The 20,599-nt window shown below is 36.6% G+C and overlaps 2 protein-coding genes across 3 annotated transcripts; one reads left to right on the forward strand and one right to left on the reverse strand.

Annotated features, from left to right (window-relative positions):
* The first annotated feature begins 9,868 nt into the window (after nucleotides 1–9,868).
* LOC131609565 (pentatricopeptide repeat-containing protein At1g20230-like) lies at nucleotides 9,869–12,404 on the forward strand. The gene has a single exon (XM_058881282.1). The coding sequence runs from the start codon at nucleotides 10,224–10,226 to the stop codon at nucleotides 12,336–12,338; it is 2,115 nt and encodes a 704-aa protein (XP_058737265.1). The 5' UTR covers nucleotides 9,869–10,223; the 3' UTR covers nucleotides 12,339–12,404.
* A 1,250-nt stretch (nucleotides 12,405–13,654) lies between these two features.
* On the reverse strand, nucleotides 13,655–17,847 carry LOC131609567 (uncharacterized). Of its 2 annotated transcripts, XM_058881283.1 has the most exons (16): nucleotides 17,726–17,847; nucleotides 17,509–17,599; nucleotides 17,212–17,386; nucleotides 17,013–17,118; nucleotides 16,791–16,873; nucleotides 16,413–16,439; nucleotides 16,218–16,330; nucleotides 15,966–16,079; nucleotides 15,774–15,854; nucleotides 15,538–15,602; nucleotides 15,284–15,340; nucleotides 14,830–14,901; nucleotides 14,464–14,712; nucleotides 14,226–14,341; nucleotides 14,013–14,108; nucleotides 13,655–13,935 (listed from the first exon to the last, which is right to left on the reverse strand). In XM_058881283.1, exons 1-16 carry the CDS (start codon nucleotides 17,771–17,773, stop codon nucleotides 13,779–13,781), a joined length of 1,650 nt encoding a protein of 549 aa, XP_058737266.1. In that variant the 5' UTR covers nucleotides 17,774–17,847; the 3' UTR covers nucleotides 13,655–13,778. The 2 variants fall into 2 exon arrangements, with proteins under 2 accessions (XP_058737266.1, XP_058737267.1); XM_058881284.1 differs by lacking the exons at nucleotides 17,509–17,599; nucleotides 17,726–17,847 and having other exon boundaries at nucleotides 17,208–17,337.
* Between the last annotated feature and the right edge of the window lie 2,752 nt (nucleotides 17,848–20,599).

Genomic DNA, 20,599 nt, shown 5'->3' on the forward strand with positions numbered 1-20,599 from the left:
TTAAAACGTCTCTATATTTCGGAAATGCATCTCCGAAATCAGCAAAAAAGAGATTTCGGAGATGCATCTTCGAAATTATTTTTTTAATTAGAAAAAAGGTGTTTTTGTTGGTGCACAATGAATAAAGATGATGACAAAGAGAATAATAGAATAACGGCGCAAAAGAGATGAGAGAATAAATGTTGTATTCTTCTATTAATGATAGCTATTACAAGGCTATTTATAAGAAAAGAAAATCTTGCCACATAAGTCCTAAAACAGTAAACTTAGTGAACAAGTCTAAGGTACAAACAGTACAGTACTACAAAATACTAAAGTACCCTTACTACTAAACAGCTAAGCTAATGGGACCCAGACAGCATCTTCTGGTCAATACTATCTTCTGAGTAACCATCAGAAGATCAGTCCATCTTCTAAATATTGAATTACTCTTCAATACCATCCCTTAATTCATATTCACAACGCCAATTCCATCCCTCAAGAGCAGAAATTGATCCGTCTTGATCGCCTTTGTCAGAACATCTGCCAACTGCTTCTGGGTGCTGCAGTGCACAACTTCTAATGTTCCATTCTGGACTTGGCTTCTCAAGAAATGATACTCAGTCTCAATATGCTTGCTTCTTCCGTGTAACACCGGATTCTTGGCAAGATTGATTGCAGACTTGTTATCAATCATCAGCTTCAGAGGCTTCTTCACTCTAATCTTCAGATCTTCTAATAGATTCAGAAGCCACACAGCTTGACATGCAGCTACAGCGCCTGCGATGTACTCAGCTTCACACGTTGATAGAGCAACAACAGGTTGCTTCTTGGAACTCCAAGAGATAGGACCTCCCAGAAACATGAACAAATATCCAGAAGTACTCCTTCTATCAACTCTGTCTCCACACCAATCAGAATCAGAATAACTCAATAACTCTGATTCTTCCTTTCTCCCAGAAGGAAACAATATGCCATATTTCAGAGTTCCCTTGACATATCTCAAGATTCTGACAGCAGCTTGGTAATGGGACCACTTAGGTTTACTCATGAACCTACTAACCAATCCAACTACATAGCATATATCAGGCCTGGTATTACACAAATACCTTAGAGAACCAACCAGCTGTTTGAAGATCGTAGCATCAACATCTTCACCTTCAGAATCAGAGTCCAACTTCTGATTCGTTTCTGACGGTGTAACAGCAGCTTTGCAATTCTCCAGCTTAAATTTCTTCAGAAGTTCTAACTCATACTTCAACTGATGTAGAATGATTCCATCTTCTGAGTACAGAATCTCCATCCCTAGAAAATATGTCATTTTCCCAAGGTCTGTAATCTCAAACTCATTCATCAGCACCTTCTTGAACTTCATCAGATCTTCTGGACAACTCCCCGTAAGCAATATGTCATCAACATAAAGATACAACAAAATCATATTGCTTCCAGAATGTTGCACATAGACTCCATATTCCATCTCACACTTCTGAAACCTTTGCTTCTTGAAAAATGAATCAATCTTCAAATTCCAAGCTCTGGGTGCTTGCTTCAATCCATACAGAGCTTTGTGTAATTTGTACACCATCCCTTCCTTATTCTTTTTCACAAAGCCAGAGGGTTGTGACACATATACCTCCTCTTGTAATGGACCGTTCAGAAATGCAGACTTTACATCCAGATGCATCAAGGACCATCCTCTATTCGCAGCTAACGCAATCACCAGCCTGATTGTTTCATGTCTAGCTACAGGAGCAAACACCTCAAAGTAATCTAGTCCAGGTTTCTGAAGAAAACTTCTAGCCATTAGCCTCGCTTTGTGTTTACCAACTGATCCATCTGGCTTCAACTTTACCTTTAAAACCCATCTGACGCTGATGGCTTTCTTCTTCTTTGGAAGTTCTGTCAGCTTCCAGGTCTTGTTTCTTTCTATAGCCTCAAGTTCTTATTTCATGGCATTCAGCCAGACCTTCTTCTTGAGCGCTTCTTCTATACTCACTGGTTCAGAATCTACTAACATAGCACACTGAATGACCTCTCCTTCTGAGTCAACTTCTGTGTCTTGCAACATGTCAAAATCTGCAAACCTTCTTGGTATAGTTCTCACTCTTTGTGGTCGCTGAGCTACTTCAGAGTCATCTACTCCTGAGTCACCACCTCCATGATCATCTCTAGAAGCTTGTCCTCCAGACCCTATGTCTTCAGAATTTTCCCTTCCAGAATCATGACTACCACCAGAATCTGGATCATCATCAGAATCTGGATGAGAATCAGATTCTCCATCTGACTCATCTTCAGAAGATGCTTCATCTTCTGACTCGTCTTCAGAAGATTCTTCATCTTCTGACTCTAACTTTTCTTCAAAAGTTATCTCTACATCAGAAGTTGGTTGAGACTCTCTCCAATCCCAAACTTTTGATTCCTTCACAATGACGTCTCTGCTGACTTCAACTTTGTTAGTTTCTGGACAATAGAGCTTGTATGCACCTGTACTGTGATACCCCACTAATAACATCACTTTGCTCCTATCATCCAGCTTCTTCCTTCTAGCTTCTGGAACGTGTTTGTAACACACAGAACCAAAAACCTTCAGATGACTAACACTCTGCTTCTCCTTAGTCCACTTCTCTAAAGGAACAATTTCCTTTAGCCTCTTCGTTGGACACCTATTAAGCACATATGCTGCAGTAGCAACAGCTTCTCCCCATAGATTATGAGGAAGCTTCTTCTCTTTAAGCATACTTCTCGTCATATCAAGCAAAGTACGGTTTCTACGTTCAGCAAGACCATTGTGTTGAGGAGTATAGGGAGCAGTAACTTCATGCTCAATCCCATTATCATCACAGAACTTCTGGAATTCTGTAGAGTTATACTCGCCTCCACCATCCGTTCTGAGAATCTTTATCTTCTGACCACTCTGCTTCTCAGCCTTCACCTTGAACTTCTGGAATTCTGTGAACACCTCAATCTTAAACTTGATAAGTGTTACCCACGTCATTCTTGTGAACTCATCCACAAAAGACACAAAATACCTATTTCCTCCAAGTGAAGGTTCTGGAAATGGTCCACACACATCAGAGTGCACTACTCCCAGAGCATGCTTTGATCTTGGAGCAACTTTTGATACAAATGGCAATCTGGGTTGCTTGCCTTTCATGCATACCTCACATGACTTCTCAGGCTTCACAATCTTTGGAATTCCATGTACAAGCTTCTTAGAACTTAGATGCCCCAAGCTTCTTTAGTTCAAGTGCCCCAACCTCTTGTGCCACAGCTTACTATCACCTTCTGAGCCTTCAGCACTCAGACACTCTATTTCAGCTGTTTCTACATTCACCTTGAATGTTCTGTTGCTTCCCTGTTCAGATTGCATAATCAACTTCTGATTGGAATCATACAACTTCAAGAGGTTATTCTTCATAACAACTGAGAAACCTTTCTCAATGAGCTGACCCACACTCATCAGATTGCTTTTGATTCCAGGAACATACCAAACGTCTTTGATCAGAACAGTCTTTCCATTCTTCACTTTGACTTTGACATTTCCCATACCTTCTGCATAAAGATACTTGTCATTAGCACATCTGATCTTTGTCCTCCTTTCAGAGTCAAAGTTTATCAGCCATTGTTTGTTTCCAGTCAAGTGATTTGAACACCCAGTGTCCATATACCACCATTCTGACGAACATCTTTTGTCCGACTCTGAAGCCATCAATAGCACAGGTTCATCATCTGATCCTCCTCTGGCTATATTTGCTTCTTCTGATCTCCTTCCTTTGTTTGCCAAACAGTCTCTAGCAAAATGGCCAAAGTGTTTGCAACAGTAACATTGAACTTTCTTCTTATCCTTTCCCTTCTGATATCTCTTCTCATCAGAAGTTGAGGCTTCCTTCTGGAATCTATCACCACGTCTATGCTTCTGGTCCTTCTTGACAAAAGAAGCCTTCAGAGCTTGCTCAACTTCTCGCTCAGAAGTTCTCTCAGTCAGACGCAACTCTTGTGCTTCTAAACTGCTTTGCAACTCTTCTATTCTCATGGTTTCCAGATCTTTAGAATGTTCAATAGATACAACAATATAATCAAATTGAGGAGTAAGTGACCTCAATATCTTCTCTATGATTACTTGTTCAGAAAGAGTTTCTCCACAAGCCTTCATCTCATTAGTGATCACAATCACTCCAGAGATATACTCAGAGACTTTCTCATTGTTCTTCATGTTGAGATTCTCATATTGCTTTCTCAGGGATTGAAGCTTCACCTTCTTTACTGATACGTCACCACCATAACACCTGACCAGTATATCCCACGCCTCCTTAGACGTCATAGCATCAGAAATCTTCTCAAACACATTCACATCCACACACTGATGAATGAAGAACAACGCCTTTTGATCTCTCTTGTTCGTTTCCCTCTGCGCTTCTCTTTGTTCTTCCGTTGCATCCGCTGCAACCGGAACATATCCTCTAGTGACAAGATCTAAAACATCTTGAGCACTAAATAATACACGCATTTGAATCATCCATCTATTCCAGTTTTTACCATCAGGAACTGGAAGTTTGGTATTCAAATTGCTTCCACTCATCTTTAAACTTGTGCAGACAAAAACAGATTTCACTCACACTCACACAGTGTTTCCCAACCCACAAACACCCAAGAAAATGTGATTCAACACAACTTTGTTTCCCAGAAACAAAATCAATCACACAGTTACACAAACTCACGTTCACTCGTGTTTCCCTGTGTTTGAAACCGGAGCTCTAGATACCAATTGTTGGTGCACAATGAATAAAGATGGTGACAAAGAGAATAATAGAATAACGGCGCAAAAGAGATGAGAGAACAAATGTTGTATTCTTCTATTAATGATAGCTATTACAAGGCTATTTATAAGAAAAGAAAATTTTGCCACATAAGCCCTAAAACAGTAAACTTAGTGAACAAGTCTAAGGTACAAACAGTACAGTACTACAAAATACTAAAGTACCATTACTACTAAACAGCTAAGCTAATGGGACCCAGACAGCATCTTCTGGTCAATACTATCTTCTGAGTAACCATCAGAAGATCAGTCCATCTTCTGAATATTGAATTACTCTTCAATAGTTTTCGAAGAAACATTTTCGAAATTGTGATTTCGGAGATGCATCTCCGAAAACTCATGCGTTTTGCAGTTTAAACAAAACAGCCTCCCCTTTTTTCATTTTACCCTAAAACACCAAAACTTCCAAACAACAACCATTTGCTCCTACACAAATCAAAGACTACTTCAAAACAACAATCACTTGCTCTCTAGCAATCAAAGGCTACTTCAAAGGCACCATCAACAAAGCTTTGCTCTCTAACAATCAAAGGCTACTTCAAAGGCACCATCAACAAAGCTTCAAATCTGTAAGTTTAACAACCTTCAACTCTAGGATTGAAATTTATATTAGGGGTGTTAGAAATTAGCATAATGTAGTAGGTTTAAGTTATTATATGTCACTTATTGTGTTTAGATAAGAAAAAATTGATTTTGAAGCATTTAGGACAAGATGTGGATTTTCTGTAAAAATGGAGTTCGCAGGTTGTTTCGGAAGTGCACTTCCGAAAACACCTCTCTAACCAGTTTCGAAAATTCACTTCCGAAATGAACTCAGAATTGTTTTTTTTATATTTTCTTGATTGTTTTTTTATATTTTCTTGATTGTTTCGCCTTCTTACCGGTTTCAATTTTTTCAAGAAAATGTCAGGAAACCCCGCATGACTTAGAAAGGGTAGGGAGACCCAGACTGCATCGTCTCGACGTGAGCGGGTCTCACAGTTAGCATCGACACAGGGACGGGTCGAGTACCGTCCAAACGGATGAGGCGCCTGCTGGCTCCTCATCTGGATCTAGAAGTCGGCTGGCTCAGGCGTCTTCCTCTCATGAGGTGGTACGTGAGGAGGAGGAGATCGAGGAGGAGGTGAGACATCATGAGGATGATATACCTGATGCGGACCCTCCGAGCAGGGAGGATGATGTGGAGGAGGGCTACCCGAGAGGGCCTATACAAACACTTCCGTGCTGATTTACTATCACGACCACGTCGCTCGACGTGTTTGGGAGGGAGATGTAGTTTTTTTAATTACACTTTATAATTTAACCGTTTTCTATTTAGATTTTTATTCCACTTTCTCCTAACGGTCTAACTAAGTTTCTTTTTTGTTTTTGTTTTTGTTGTGATAGGAACGGCCGACCATAAAATCCGTGAACCATGCGCGGAAGATATTTTCTCTGTTTAAACCACAGCTTCAGTGGTTAGTGGTTTAATGACGTGGTAGCTGGGAGCGGGCTTGGCGGGTTATGCATGATCGAATATAGTACCATCAGCCACTGCATACAGGGCGCTTTTGTCGAGCGCTGACACGAGGAGACGTCTTCTTTCCACCTTTCTGTTGGGGAGTTGACAATCACCTTACACGACGTGGCCTGTCTGCTCAACTTGCCGATTAGAGGGAGGCTTCTCGACCATTCTCGGATACAGAGGGTTGAGGTCATTGAGTGGGTGGTGAACTATCTAGGCATGGACCCAAACATGACGGATTACGAGTGCAGAGCGACGAGTGGGACGCATATTAGGTTCTCCAGCTTGATACGGCTGTATGAGAACCACTTGGTGGCGGCAGTGAAGTCGGAGCAGGAGGGTGACGAGCTTTTTACTGAGTATCACCGTGCTTGCGCTCTGCGTTGCTAGTTCATGTTTTTGGTAGGCGCTGCTCTCTTTGTGGACAAAAGTGAACCTACGTCGACATGACGTATCTCCGGTACTTTATCGATCTGACTACAGTGGACCAGTGGAACTGGAGGGCAGCTATTCTGGTATACCTATACCAGAAGCTGAATGAAGCCTCCAACTGGAAGACCAGACAGTTGACTAGATCATGCACATTCCTGACAATACGTTTCTTTTTAATTATTTCACATTTAATTGTGGTTCATATTTTTTCAACATATTATATTCTCATATCGTATTATTTCAATATTATTTCACATTTACTATTCAATATTATCGTATTATTATTTCACATTTAATATTTTTTTCAATATTATTTCACATATTATATTATTGTATCGTATTTGTGTTTTAGGGCTGGATCATCTCATACTTCCACCGCATCCACGACTTTGCCATTGATCCTATGTACGATTACGCCATGCCCAAGGCCGCACGATACATTCTCCAAAGGGGGAATAACGCAGTGGGCCCATATCACGTGTACCTGGACCGCACTGTGCACGACGACATCCGTTGGACGCCCTTCACTAATTACCGTCATGTTGTCCCATTTGAACACATCGCTTTATACTCTGGATGGTTGGCATGTGGGACCAAGACCATGGTCAGGTATCTGCCGGAGCGGTGCATGAGGCAGTTTGGACGTGTGCAGATGATACTCGTACTACTATTTTCGTATTTAAAATATTGCTATTTATATTTTATATTGAATATTGCTATTTATATTTTATAATATTGCTATAAATATTATAATATTGCTATTTATATTTTATATTTCAGTAGCAATTGCCTATTTATATTTTATTATTGACTTTTTTGTATTCGGGTTGTAGTATATTGACACTTAACACTTACCCGTACAACTATTTTCGTATTTATAATATTGCTATTTTATTCATATTTACGTGTTATATTTTATCCGTATTTATTCTATTCTATTTTGACGATTAATGTAAAATATGGGATTAATCACTGATTTGAATAAAAAGAAAAACTCAGAGCATATTTCAGAGATGCATCTTCGAAATAATGGAAAATGTGAAAATGGGTGTTTTGGGAGATGCATCTCTGAATTCTGAGAAAATAGGGAAAAAAATGACTTCGGAGATGCATCTCCGAAATCAGAGGTATTATGGAGTTTCTAGCAGGGGTTCTCTCCTCAGGGGGTGGATAAAGAAATTGTCAACAATAATAGGTGTGAATATGCTTGAAAACAATAATAGGTATCGGGCCTTCTTTGGAATAATATGTGGGTTTTCTTGAAAATTTTACCTCATACCCCTGCCATTATTCCTCTACCCCCTACATTTTTTAAAATATTTCAATATTAAATAATAAAATTATTTGATAAGTTAAAAGGGTAGAATTGGAATATTTTGAAAATGTAGGGGTAGAGGGATAATAGTAGGGGTATGAGGGAAAATTTTCGGTTGTCTTTTGTTGGACTTTTGACCGACGGCAGAATAGTAGCTTTCAAGGTTTGGTGTGAGGTATCGGACGGGAAGTTTTTCCGAATGAGTCCTTATAATGTCTTTCAGAATGAGTCCTTATAATGTCAAGTTGATTGTTGATCGTGGACGAGAATTGATGGATCCGACTGTAACACCTCGAATTCAATTAATTTATTTTATTTAATTTAATTATATTTTTATTTAATTATTAAATGATTTATATGTTTTATTTAAATTATTCGGTGAACATATATGTGTTTTGGTGAGTGTTGGTGGGAGTTAGGAAGAATGATAAAAATTAATTAGGTTTTTTATTAATTTTAAATCGAGCAGTTATTAAAAATAAGAAAACAAAAATAAAAAGTGAGAATTTATTGAAAAAATAGAGTTTGTAAAATTATTAGAAAAATAAAGAAATTGGTGAAAATTAGATTTATTATAGAAAGAAAATAGGAGTTAGAGTTGGAAAGGGTAATTTGGTGATTATAGAGATAAATATTTGAGATTGAGCCTAACAACCTTGGAAATTATGTTTCTTTATTCAACATAGCCTAAGGTTCAAGATGTTGCCTTGCTTTTTTTTTTTTCTTGTATCTCTTTCATAACGACTTGCATCTCTATTATAGTTTCATTGTCGCCGCCACTACTACTGGTGGCGGTGCCTCATCTCACCATAGTAAAAGGGTGATTAATACTACTAGATGTTAAGTGAGAGTTTGGTCTAAGTCAATTTTACTAAAACTTTGTGGTGGGTGTCATGCTTTTATTGCTAAAGAGTGAATGACCTCTTTAGCCATATGGCCAAAATATTTATAGACTCTTATCCTATGTTAAATTACATCATTTGTCTTCTCACTTGTTTTAAGCATGGGGATAAGGAGATCGGTACCCCTCTTAGTAGGAGAAACAATTATCTTTATGGAACAATAATGATGTCTTTATTTTACCTCATACGTGGTATAACACGTTACCCATGATTTAGGTGGTTGAGTAAATTGATTTGGGTCGGGTGATTCGTGCCTAGAAGTGCTCGTTCGGTTCGAATAGAATCACATTCTCACCACGTGGAGTCGCCATCATTTCAACCAAAATTATCTCAGTTTAAAGCTAATATTTTTTTATCTTAATATTAATTTAAATTAACAATTTAATTTAATTTTTTCCACAAATTCTAAATATAAAAGATATAGTTTTTATTAGTTTAAAAAAAGTCTTTACCTAAGGTTTTAAAATGTTTTATGTGGGAGTTTTTTTAGTACAAGAAAGTAATTTCATATTTATTATTTAAATTTTTTTGCTAAGTAAGCTAATAAATGAAATTTTATCTTTTAAAAATAAATTAGTAAAATATTGCATATATAAATTTCTATTTAAAATTGTCGCATGCTCGAACTCATAATCAGGTTTAAAAAAGGGGATTATTACCATCTCATTCAATACCTTTTACAATCATCAATTTAATAGTCTTAACCAAATTTCATTATTTAATTTTTAATAGCTACAAAAAATGAGAAATTGAAATTAAACAAGAAAACGCAAGGGGTTAGTACACCGATGATCCGACCAAAAAAGAATTTCTCTTTTTCATATAGAAAACATTGAACCACTCCTAAAAAATAAGCTTAATGAAACTTAACACATCCAAGTTTTTAAGGACATTTCCTTTAAAAAAGATGGTATTCCTACAACTACAAGATCAAATCGGCCAACAAAAAACAAGACCAAAGAACCCAAAAGAAATAAAAATAATTAAAGACCTTGGATTCTATCCAACAAGGAGGTCTAAAGGGGTGCACCGCTCACACCAATCCACAAGTAAAACTTGGACCAAAAGAAACTATTAAGAATGTGACGCTACTAAAACAATGGACTTTACTATGAACTTTAGATTTTCAAAAGCAAGCTAAAGTATCTGGATTAACAAAAGATTAATCTTGTTCCGTTGTTAAGAACTTGGAAACAGATTCGGTTTGGGTGCACATTTAACGGTTCAACCTGACAATCACCCGAAGACAGAATCCTCTTACAAAATGTCTACTTCATGTTTTTGCATTTCTCCCTCTCCTCCTCTTCTCTTCATTCCACTGAAGCAATGCTAGCTCCCTCTTTCCCCAACAACATCCCTTCTCACCTTGGTCTCAGGCTTCTCAGGGCAGCCTTAAATGTCCGAGATTTCAAGCGTGCCCACCAACTATTCGACAATATTCTTCAACCAGACCCCACAACTTGTTCAACTCTGATTTCAGCTTTAACCACTCACGGACTTCCAAATGAGGCCATAAAGATCTACGCTTCATTTCGGGCACGTGGGATTAATCCCCACAAGCAAGTCTTCTTGGCTGTTGCCAAAGCTTGTGCCGTTTCTGGTGATGTCTTGAGAGTCAAGGAAGTTCATGATGATGCGGCTCGGTGTGGGGTGATGTCTGATGTTTTCATTGCCAATGCATTGATTCATGCATATGGTAAGTGTAAATGCGTTGATGGTGCAAGACGTGTTTTTGATGATTTGGTTGTTAGAGATGTGGTTACTTGGACCTCATTGTCTTCCTGCTATGTTAATTGTGGATTTCCGCGGAAGGGTTTGAATGTTTTACGTGAAATGGGATGGAATGGGGTGAAACCAAATCCGGTGACTCTGTCTAGTATTTTGCCTGCTTGCTCGGAATTGAAAGATCTGAAATCGGGTAAAGGAATTCATGGATTTGTGGTGAGACATGGGATGATAGAAAATCTGTTTGTTTGCAGCGCACTTGTGAGCTTGTATGCAAAATGTCTAAGTGTAAGAGAAGCCCGAGCAGTATTTGATTTAATGCCTCGTCGAGATGTTGTGTCTTGGAATGGAGTTTTAACAGCATATTTCACAAATAAAGAATATGAGAAGGGTTTCTCCCTGTTTTTGCAGATGAGCAGAGATGGAGTCAAAGCAGATGAAGCTACATGGAATGCTGTTATTGGTGGATGCATGGAGAATGGACGAATAGAGGAGGCAGTGGAGATACTTAGGAAGATGCAAAAAATGGGATTTAAACCTAATGAAATAACAATTAGTAGTATCTTACCAGCTTGCTCTTTTTCAGAAAGCTTGAGAATGGGCAAGGAGATACACTGTTATGTCTTCAGGCATTGGAAAGTTGGAGACTTGACAAGCACAACAGCTCTATTATATATGTATGCTAAATGCGGCGACTTGAATCTTTCAAGGAATGTCTTTAATATGATGCGTAGAAAAGATGTTGTTGCTTGGAACACAATGATCATTGCAAATGCGATGCATGGGAATGGAAAAGAAGTGCTTTTTCTCTTTGATAAGATGCTACTATCAAGGATCAAGCCTAATTCTGTTACTTTTACTGGTGTTCTATCTGGTTGTAGCCATTCAAGGCTAGTAGAGGAAGGAGTTCAAATATTCAATTCAATGGGTAGGGATCATCTTGTAGAACCTGATGCTAATCACTATTCGTGTGTGGTTGATATCTATAGCCGTGCTGGTCGCCTCAACGAGGCATATGAGTTTATTCAGAGAATGCCTATGGAACCAACTGCTAGTGCTTGGGGAGCACTCCTTGGTGCTTGTAGGGTTTATAAGAATGTGGAGTTGGCGAAAATTTCAGCTAAGAAACTATTTGAGATTGAGCCAAACAACCCTGGAAATTATGTTTCTTTATTCAACATTCTTGTTTCTGCCAAATTGTGGAGTGAAGCTTCAAAAATCAGAATATTGATGAAAGAAAGAGGAATTACAAAAACACCAGGATGTAGTTGGCTTCAAGTGGGAAATAGAGTTCACACTTTTGTTGTTGGAGACAAAAATAATATGGAAAGTGATAAAATCTATAACTTTTTGGATGAGTTGGTTGAGAAAATGAAAATGGCTGGATATAAGCCCGACACTGATTATGTTCTGCAAGATATTGATCAAGAGGAAAAAGCTGAAAGTCTTTGTAACCATAGTGAGAAGCTTGCTGTTGCTTTTGGGATACTTAATTTGAATGGACAGTCGACCATACGGGTTTTTAAAAATTTGAGAATATGTGGTGATTGTCACAATGCAATTAAGTATATGTCTAAGGTTGTTGGTATTGTGATTGTTGTCAGAGACTCCTTGAGGTTTCATCACTTCAAAAATGGAAATTGTTCCTGTAAAGACTTATGGTGATTATTTGAATCAGATTATTGGGATTAACTGGTGACAGTGATCCTATCTGAGCCTGTCAAACTCAAATTTCATTAGACTGTTTTACTATGTGTACAATGGTTAAACACAATTCCTGTTGTGCATTCAAACAGGTTTAAATTACTATTACTATTTGTTGACATATGTGCAATAAATATAATAATTGATAAAGCTGGATTCAGAGAAATGTAGCTCTCAAATGATGGAAAGACAGGTTCCAACAGAACATCAACTGTGATTTTTGGCTGCTATTCCATCTGTAGCTGCTGATTTATTGACTTCTCTCTTTAGAAATAGAACATTGCAACTAATATTTACCCTTTCGAGTTCTGACACATGGATTATGGCTGGTCAGATCAGAAAAATTTGCAGGATCGGTTATTTGAAAAAACACCTCTAACTGATCAAGTAAGGATTTATCCACTCTTGATATAATTTAAAGCATCACCTACAATGCTTGAGGTTAGGGTTGCTTCATGGTGTGGCGAGGAGGATTCGACGCTGCTAGTTGTGGTTGGGGGAGGGCTGAAGTTTGCTCTGTTTTCTTCCTCCCCCTTTGTTGATTTCTTATTTTTCTTACTAGCGTTGAAATACGGTTATAACATGGTTACACCCTTGGGCTGTTTGATAAAATGCGCCAAAGTTACCGTTGTATCATTTCTTTTTGCATACTTTCAAGGAATTGAATACTGGATTTGAAGCTTATGTGGAACCACCCATGATCATTTGGAATTAATTCCTTAATGCCATTGTTGGAGTTTGGCTAAAAGAACAGTGTTAAACTCTACCAAAGATGCAATATAAATCTGGAAAAGGGTTTAAGGGAATGATATTGTGTGTCTGTTTTGTCTTCACAAGAGCTACTCGATATTGATGTTCATATTGTTGCTGCATATACAAATTGTTGCACACGGCCTTTGTAGGTGTTTGAAGATATTTTAATTCTTTTGTTGCTCCGAATCGGGTAGACATTATAATACTACACATTATAATACTACCGTGTACATTATGTAAAAATTTAGCTGCTTACAATTTGGTTCCTACCGGCAATGTTGGTTACATTTATGAAATCAAGATGATTTATTGAACTTAGTTGCTTGCTTGATGATTTTTAGGTCTCTTTTATCAGACATTATACAACCACAATACAAAATTGAAGTGTAGCAATCACATTCCATTTTATGGAAATATTAGAGACATACACACAAAAGGTGCGCCAAAAAGCGTATAAGAATAATGGATGTGGTAGAAAGTTTTCAGAATCAACTTTCCACATAAAGAATGAAGCTACATAACCCTTCCATTAATAATCTAAACTAGTAAAAATGATTTAAGGCTAAGAACAAAAATGACAGAGAGTAAAATCTAACTTGGATTAATCATCAGCTAACAAGCAGGGGATTTTACAATGTCACATGGTTATCAAGGAACACTCATCTCTTCATTCATTGATAATTGCAGAGCATGTTCTGCTTCATTCAAGAATAATCGAGTTAGCTGCTTTTGACCTCGCCTATATACAATAGCAGACCATTTGTTTCTACTCATCATATTTGTTTCCTCCGAGTCATTTCCAATTCTGCTTAAAGAAAATGAAGAAAAATGTATTAGAAATACAACAATTTATTGTAAGAGTGAAAAGTTCTAGATTCATACTGTTTGCTATCTTCCTGACTATCAATGATAAGGGCTTTCTTGAGCAATGCAGAATCACTTTCCTCTGTTCCAGAATGCTCTTCAAGATCCATTAACCTTAAATGCAGTGAAAACTCAAAATCAATAAGACACCAAGTAGAGTGCAAGTTATAATTAACGATTTGTATTTGATACAATCAACTGTTATGGTTGTATGTAATTCCTAGCACTCACTTGACATGAAGAAGATCAACTAGGACTTGTAAAGCTCCGGAATCACCGCAAACTTCCCATATTGCAGATTGAACATCTGTATCTGATAACTGTCTTTCCCCTTCAGGTCCAACAAGCTTTACGTGAAAGAAAAATAAAATTGTATTAATGTTGAATTATGATGAAAATTGAAAATAATCAGCGACTAACCCTGGAAGTAAGGAAAATATGAAGAAAAAATGCTGCATAGAAATTGTACCTCTTCTAGCATTGAGGAAACCTTGAAAAGCTCATCCTCTTGCATGGCTATCGTCCTTAAGGTAGCCATAAATTTCTCAGGAAAAACAAGTTTGTTTACATATGATGGAATCTTGCGCTGACCACTCCAACTATAGTTGCAAACTTTGTTGCACTGGTTATTTTCTTTTTCTCCGCTGTCTTTGGTGCGTAATGGAAAAAATCCATTATCCAGCAGAGTTTGGGGTAAAAGACATCTCATTTCAGCTTTCTGTAAACACAAACCGAAAAAAAAAATAGAAAGTGAAGTGACAAAAATGGGGACGCTTTAAAGCAATAGATAAGAACAAATTGGTGAAATAACTCGTATTCTACTTTATTGGCATACCTGCACTTCAAGAAGCTGGGCTTTTGACTCTGAAAAAGGAAGAGTATTTATTGCTTCTGCTGGATAATGGACCTGAGGGACTCAACAACAATGTCAAGTGAGTAAGCCGTGTCTATATCTCTAAGAACCGTACTAACTTGAATCATAAAGCTCATGATAGAGAATATAATTGTAGCAAAATAATAGATACAGCTCATGTCAAAGTATGAAGGTGTGTCCCGTGTCAGTGTTTTGTGTTTGTGTCAGTTTTTGTGTCTGTGTCAGTGTTTTGTAGAATGAGACTCTCAACAGCAATAGATAAAGGGGCAACAGCCATAATTATGAAGATGGAAGACATAGATTCTGCAAAGTAGAAACAGGATCACTTCGACAGAAACAATTAGGGAAATGAGGTAATATTGTTAAGTAGAAATTTTACGCTTGGTGCACACATGATACAAGTGTAAGTCATTACCATGAGGTAGTCATCTGTGTTACCATCAATGACAAAGCCATAAAGATATAGAAGTTCCTGCATCAAGTGGAAAAATATGAAAATCATGTAACACATGAAATAACCTTCAAATTAACAGTTACGCGTCAACCATAAACAGAAAAGAATCTCCACTGGAGCTCGTGCTTCTAGTAAAATATTATATGCAAGTACAGAGTATAAACATATTTTATAGGAAAATGACTTTTTTTCAATCATGGTACAATATAGAGTACCTCATTTCCCTTGTTGCCATAACTAATGGAAATTTCTCGATCAATTTGCAAGGGACTTTGAGCAGCTTTACAAGAAAATAATGAATTAAAGGGGAATAGTTTCAATAAATATTATTTTATGAAACTACCAAAACATAGAGAGAGAAACAAAAAGAAAACTAAGTTAGAAGTTTAATATTAACTAGTTGAACATCAAAGGCACATACAAGACTGAAAATACACAAAACGGATGTTACCGGAAAGAAGATACATGGAGACAGGAACTCCTGTTGTTAAGCCAACTCCATCAACTTCCCATGTTGCTATTGGCTTCAACTCTGATTGGTCATGTAAAAAATCAGATCCCAATCAATGAAAAAAATTAACAAGGAAAGTATTTTAAAAGCACATAGTGAAGTGAAATGTCAGAGCTTCAAGCAACATCTTACCATGGTTGCAAAAGTCAATACCAGGGACAAGACCCTCAACCCAAACGGTGTCTCCATGAACTGTGCTATGTGTCGTTTCCTTGGTTAGATCATCTGATTGTGTAACCTCGCTTCCTGCAATAAAACATTCTTATTTAAATATCACTTTATCTCTCAAATTTAAATAAAAAACTAAATTGTAACCATTCCGTTGGACACACCACAAGAGAGAACTTTAAAAGGAAACTAGGTAACAGAGAAAGATGGAATAACCCTTTTCATCAGCTTCTGGAGTGCAACTCTGATGAACATCTTGCATCTCAGGAAATACATAAGAGCGAGGCATTGGAATATTCAAAGCACGGCTCCAGAAAACTGAATTTGCCCTAGCATGAATGCGAGTCGGATATAAACTTCCAAAGAATTAGTTGAACTCGTGCTCATATAAAGTTCACTAGAAGTACATACCACAGGAAATCTTCAAAGCACACCTCACTGGAAAAAACAGATACGCATACAAGAGAACCATCGTAAATTTACGTTTAAAATAAAAAAAAGTTCTGTTTGAAAACAAAATCTAGAGAGCGCATTCCAATTCATCATCCTGAAGAAAATTGAGAAGGTATATAACATCATAAAGTGCATTCACATTTAATTCTTATTGCAATAGTAGTTTTCATATAAAGTGAAGCAGTGAACTAATACTAGTAAGTTATATTTTCAAAACTATAGTTCTCAATTTCAAAACCAAATTAACATGAATGACATATAATAAGAGTCAATTACGAATAAAATACTTAAAAGCATTAACTAATAAACACACGAACAATTTTACCCAACACATACATCTCAGAATCTCCGTCAAGGTCCAAAAGTTTCTTCGCTAAATCCTTCACTTTCGTTTCATACAAATTCAACAAGCTTTTCTTCTGCAAGATAGAACATTAATCAAATCAAATACAGCTAAACAAACAATGAAAACACATTAATGCAAGAAAAGAAACGACATCTAGTTCTATCACCAACCCACTAAACAAACTAAATTTGGTTCCATCATATATCAATTACCTGTAACTCAGTTGCACGATATAAATTAGTCCCTTTCAGCTCTCGAAGTTCCTCTTCACTAAACCAAAGTGTATTTCCGAAAGTGGTTGGAAGCATATCAAGGTACCTGATCATATTTCAGCTTCTCGATAACTCAGTAAAACTCCCAATACACAAAGTTCTGAACCGCACAAAGTAAAACAAAATAAACCATACATACGGCTTCCATAGAGAACCCTTACGCAGACGCTCCACAGTCAAAAACAGCATCATTAAGAATCTGTCATCCACATCTCCTTCTTCAAACAATGCTCTACACTCTGGTCCTAGAAAAGGGTCTTGCAACACCCTCATGGGAGTAATTGCTAATTCTAGTGGAACAACCAACAGAATCCCTTTATTCAAAGAAAACAAAATCACTTTCTAAGAAAAATGAGTACTAGTATTTCCATTATCTCCCATTCAAAACAACAATAACAATATTCTATTCATATTGATGTTAGCACATTATTATTACCATCAGAAACATCTTTATCAGAAAAAATGCCAAACCCTTTTCTGGAATCACAGTACTTGATACTGCAACCTCGTAGCTCCACCCTATTTGCCTGAATTTAAGACCAAATCAAAATTCAAAACTAGGGAAAAGAAACCATTTTGAAAATTCATCATAGCAATAGAAGCTTAATATGTTTATTCATTTATGCCCTAAATTACAAATCATGTTAACAAACCTGAAGCCAGTGCAAGAAAGTTTCGAGCTTTGATTCTGGGTTCGCCATAGTTACCGGTTCAACTCTCTTGGTTTGCGCCTACTTTGATAGGAGAAAGGTGAAGGTTTAAAGGAGTTTTTTTTTTTTTATTTAAGTAATAATTATAATTATTTTTTGGTTTGGAAAAATTAGATTTAAGTAAATTTATTTTGTAAAATAAAATTGATTAGCATTTAAAGTGGGTTGAAGATTATGCTTACTTATTCCAAGAAAAAAATATAGTTAGATATATTAACACAAAAATAAATTAAATAATATATTTGAGTAAGTAATAATGAGATTTATTTGTTTATAAATAAGTTGTTGATAGTTATAAGAGAAAAGGGATCATGCACTGACAGTGTAAAATATTTTTACACTGTCAACCAATCACCACCATGCATTCAATTAAAACATTCTTTTATTTAAAAAAAACTTTAATGACATGACACATTCATGACTCCCTATTGGATGACAGTGTAAAATAGTTTTACACGCAGTATCTTTTAACTCTAGTTATAAATCAACAAATTAAAAAAAAATGCTTCTTGCTCAAAAGATAAACTTTATAATTTCTATGAACAAATATTCTATAATTATAATAATTAAATTTATTAATTAAAGACTTCACTTTCAGATTATATTTAGATTGATGGAATGAAATGAGAGAGATTGGAATAGAATAAAATGAAATAGTATAAACTTAAATTTTATTGTTTGAATTAATTAAAAATTGATAGAATGGGGCATAATCAGATAAAATACATTTTATTGTTTGAATTAATTAAAAATTAATAACATTGAACGGAATCGGATAGAATGCCTTTCATCTCATCACTTTTTATATCCTAAAATGACAAAATTGCTTAATTCTGTCATGAATACTCAAATAAGATATTTGATTCCGCTTCACTCTATTTCGTGATACTCAAATAAGATATTTGATTCCGCTTCACTCTGTTTCGTTTCATTCATTTTACTGTATCCAAAGATATCCTCAACCTATTAGTTTTATCCTATTAGTTTTTCAGTTATAGTTTATAAAATAACATTTTAATTATTAGTTAGTTGATAATTTAAAATTTCCATACAAAACATACATGAAAGTTGCTCCGAAAAGATGTTGAAGTTTTCTCTGGTTGCTTAAACATGATAGATTTCTCACAGTAAAAGCAAAAAGGCTTATGGTAAAGGAAACAAGAATTGGAGTAGAGTGTGGGCTATAGCGTGCCATGCGATGCGGTCTGGGCGTAATATGGGAGATCGCGATGAAAACTATATGAGACCGCCGGATCCAATAATTCATATCTTGCAAAGAAGCCTCAATTATGAGAATGCTACAAATCTTTACAAACAGTTATCAGAGAAAGGAAATAAAAATAGTAGATTAGGTTGGAAGTAGGGGTAGAAAAACGGGCTCGGCCCGTTGAGCATGCCCGTTTTGCCCGCACATTAGTGCGGGGTGGGCCAAGAATTTAGATCCTTACCCTCTAATGTGTTCGTTCTGTCCCGCCATGTTTTCTTCGCGAGCTTTGGTGGACATGGTAATTTACATAAATTTTTGTGCTTTTAAGCTTAAAAGGTACAGTGCCCGCGGGCTTTCCCCGCCCCGCCCTCACTTTTTTGCGGGGTGGGCCTAGTTTTTATGCTTGCATCCTCCACTAGGCCCGCCCCATTTTTTGGGGGGATTTTGCGGGGCGGGCATGCCCGCTTATCACCCCTAGTTGGAAGCCTCCTCATATCAATATGGTGAAATTAAATTTGGATGGTGCTAGAAAAGATGATAACTCGGATGGGTGTGGGGGAGTCAATAGATATGATAGGGGTATTTAGATAAGTGGTTTCTCTATAAACCTGAGATCGTGTAGCGCTATTCTTGCTAAATTTTGGAGAGTTTTTGAAAGGCTTAAGATTACTAAATCTTTAGGTTTGAGGAAAGTGGAGGTCAATGTTAATTCCCTTGTGGTTGTGAATGCTACTAAGGAGGGAAAGATATGTTTGGTGGAGTGTATGACTTTGCTTAGAGATATTAGAAGGCTTATAGACGACCACGATGTTGTGCAAGTCTACCATATTTACAGAAAAATGAATAGGTGTCATGATACGGATTGGCGCTGGACTTGGTAGGGAGAACCACGGTTCGATCTCCCGCAACTGCGATCGGGAGGGGAATGGAACCACTTGATGCCAGAACAACTACTATCTTAATAAAAAAATAATGTATTAAATATTGTTTAGATTCCACTTTCTAAACATGAATAAGAATAATAGGCAAGTGAAATTCAAAATAAAAATATTAAAAACATTAATAACATTAACCCTCTTTGTTTGAATTAGTATTCCTTTTAAAAAATGTATCATTCAAAAGATTTATTAAGACAAAAAGGAGATGGAAATAAAGCAACTATAAATATTGTCACAACATTTCTCAGAGAGTTAATGTACTTTGTCATTTCCAAGTCAAAGGTTGATGTGTGGGCTTAAGTCTCTGCAGTAATTTGTTAGCACACTCACAAAATACAATGGCTGGATTATTTCTAAGTCAAAGGCAGAAAGTAAATTGCAACTAATTTCTCATTTCTCAGGGCATGATTTCAATCACAGAAACAGATGAATTGCAAGGAGAAATTTTAATGATTATTAGAAACACACATCTTCAGCAGTTTGAAGAACTTTCAGATAGTAAGTATGATACTGATTGGAAGGCAGAAGAACTTTCTCTCTAATTGTATAAATAAGCAGCTTGAAATAATTTGGTGTAGCTTCTCATTTGGAGGCTGGAAAACAAAAACAAAAACAAAAAAGGAATTTTGTCAACAAAATGTGAATTTCAAATTAGCATTAGCATAACTCTAA

Source organism: Vicia villosa, linkage group LG6, assembly GCF_029867415.1.
Source record: "Vicia villosa cultivar HV-30 ecotype Madison, WI linkage group LG6, Vvil1.0, whole genome shotgun sequence".
NCBI lineage: Eukaryota > Viridiplantae > Streptophyta > Magnoliopsida > Fabales > Fabaceae > Vicia > Vicia villosa.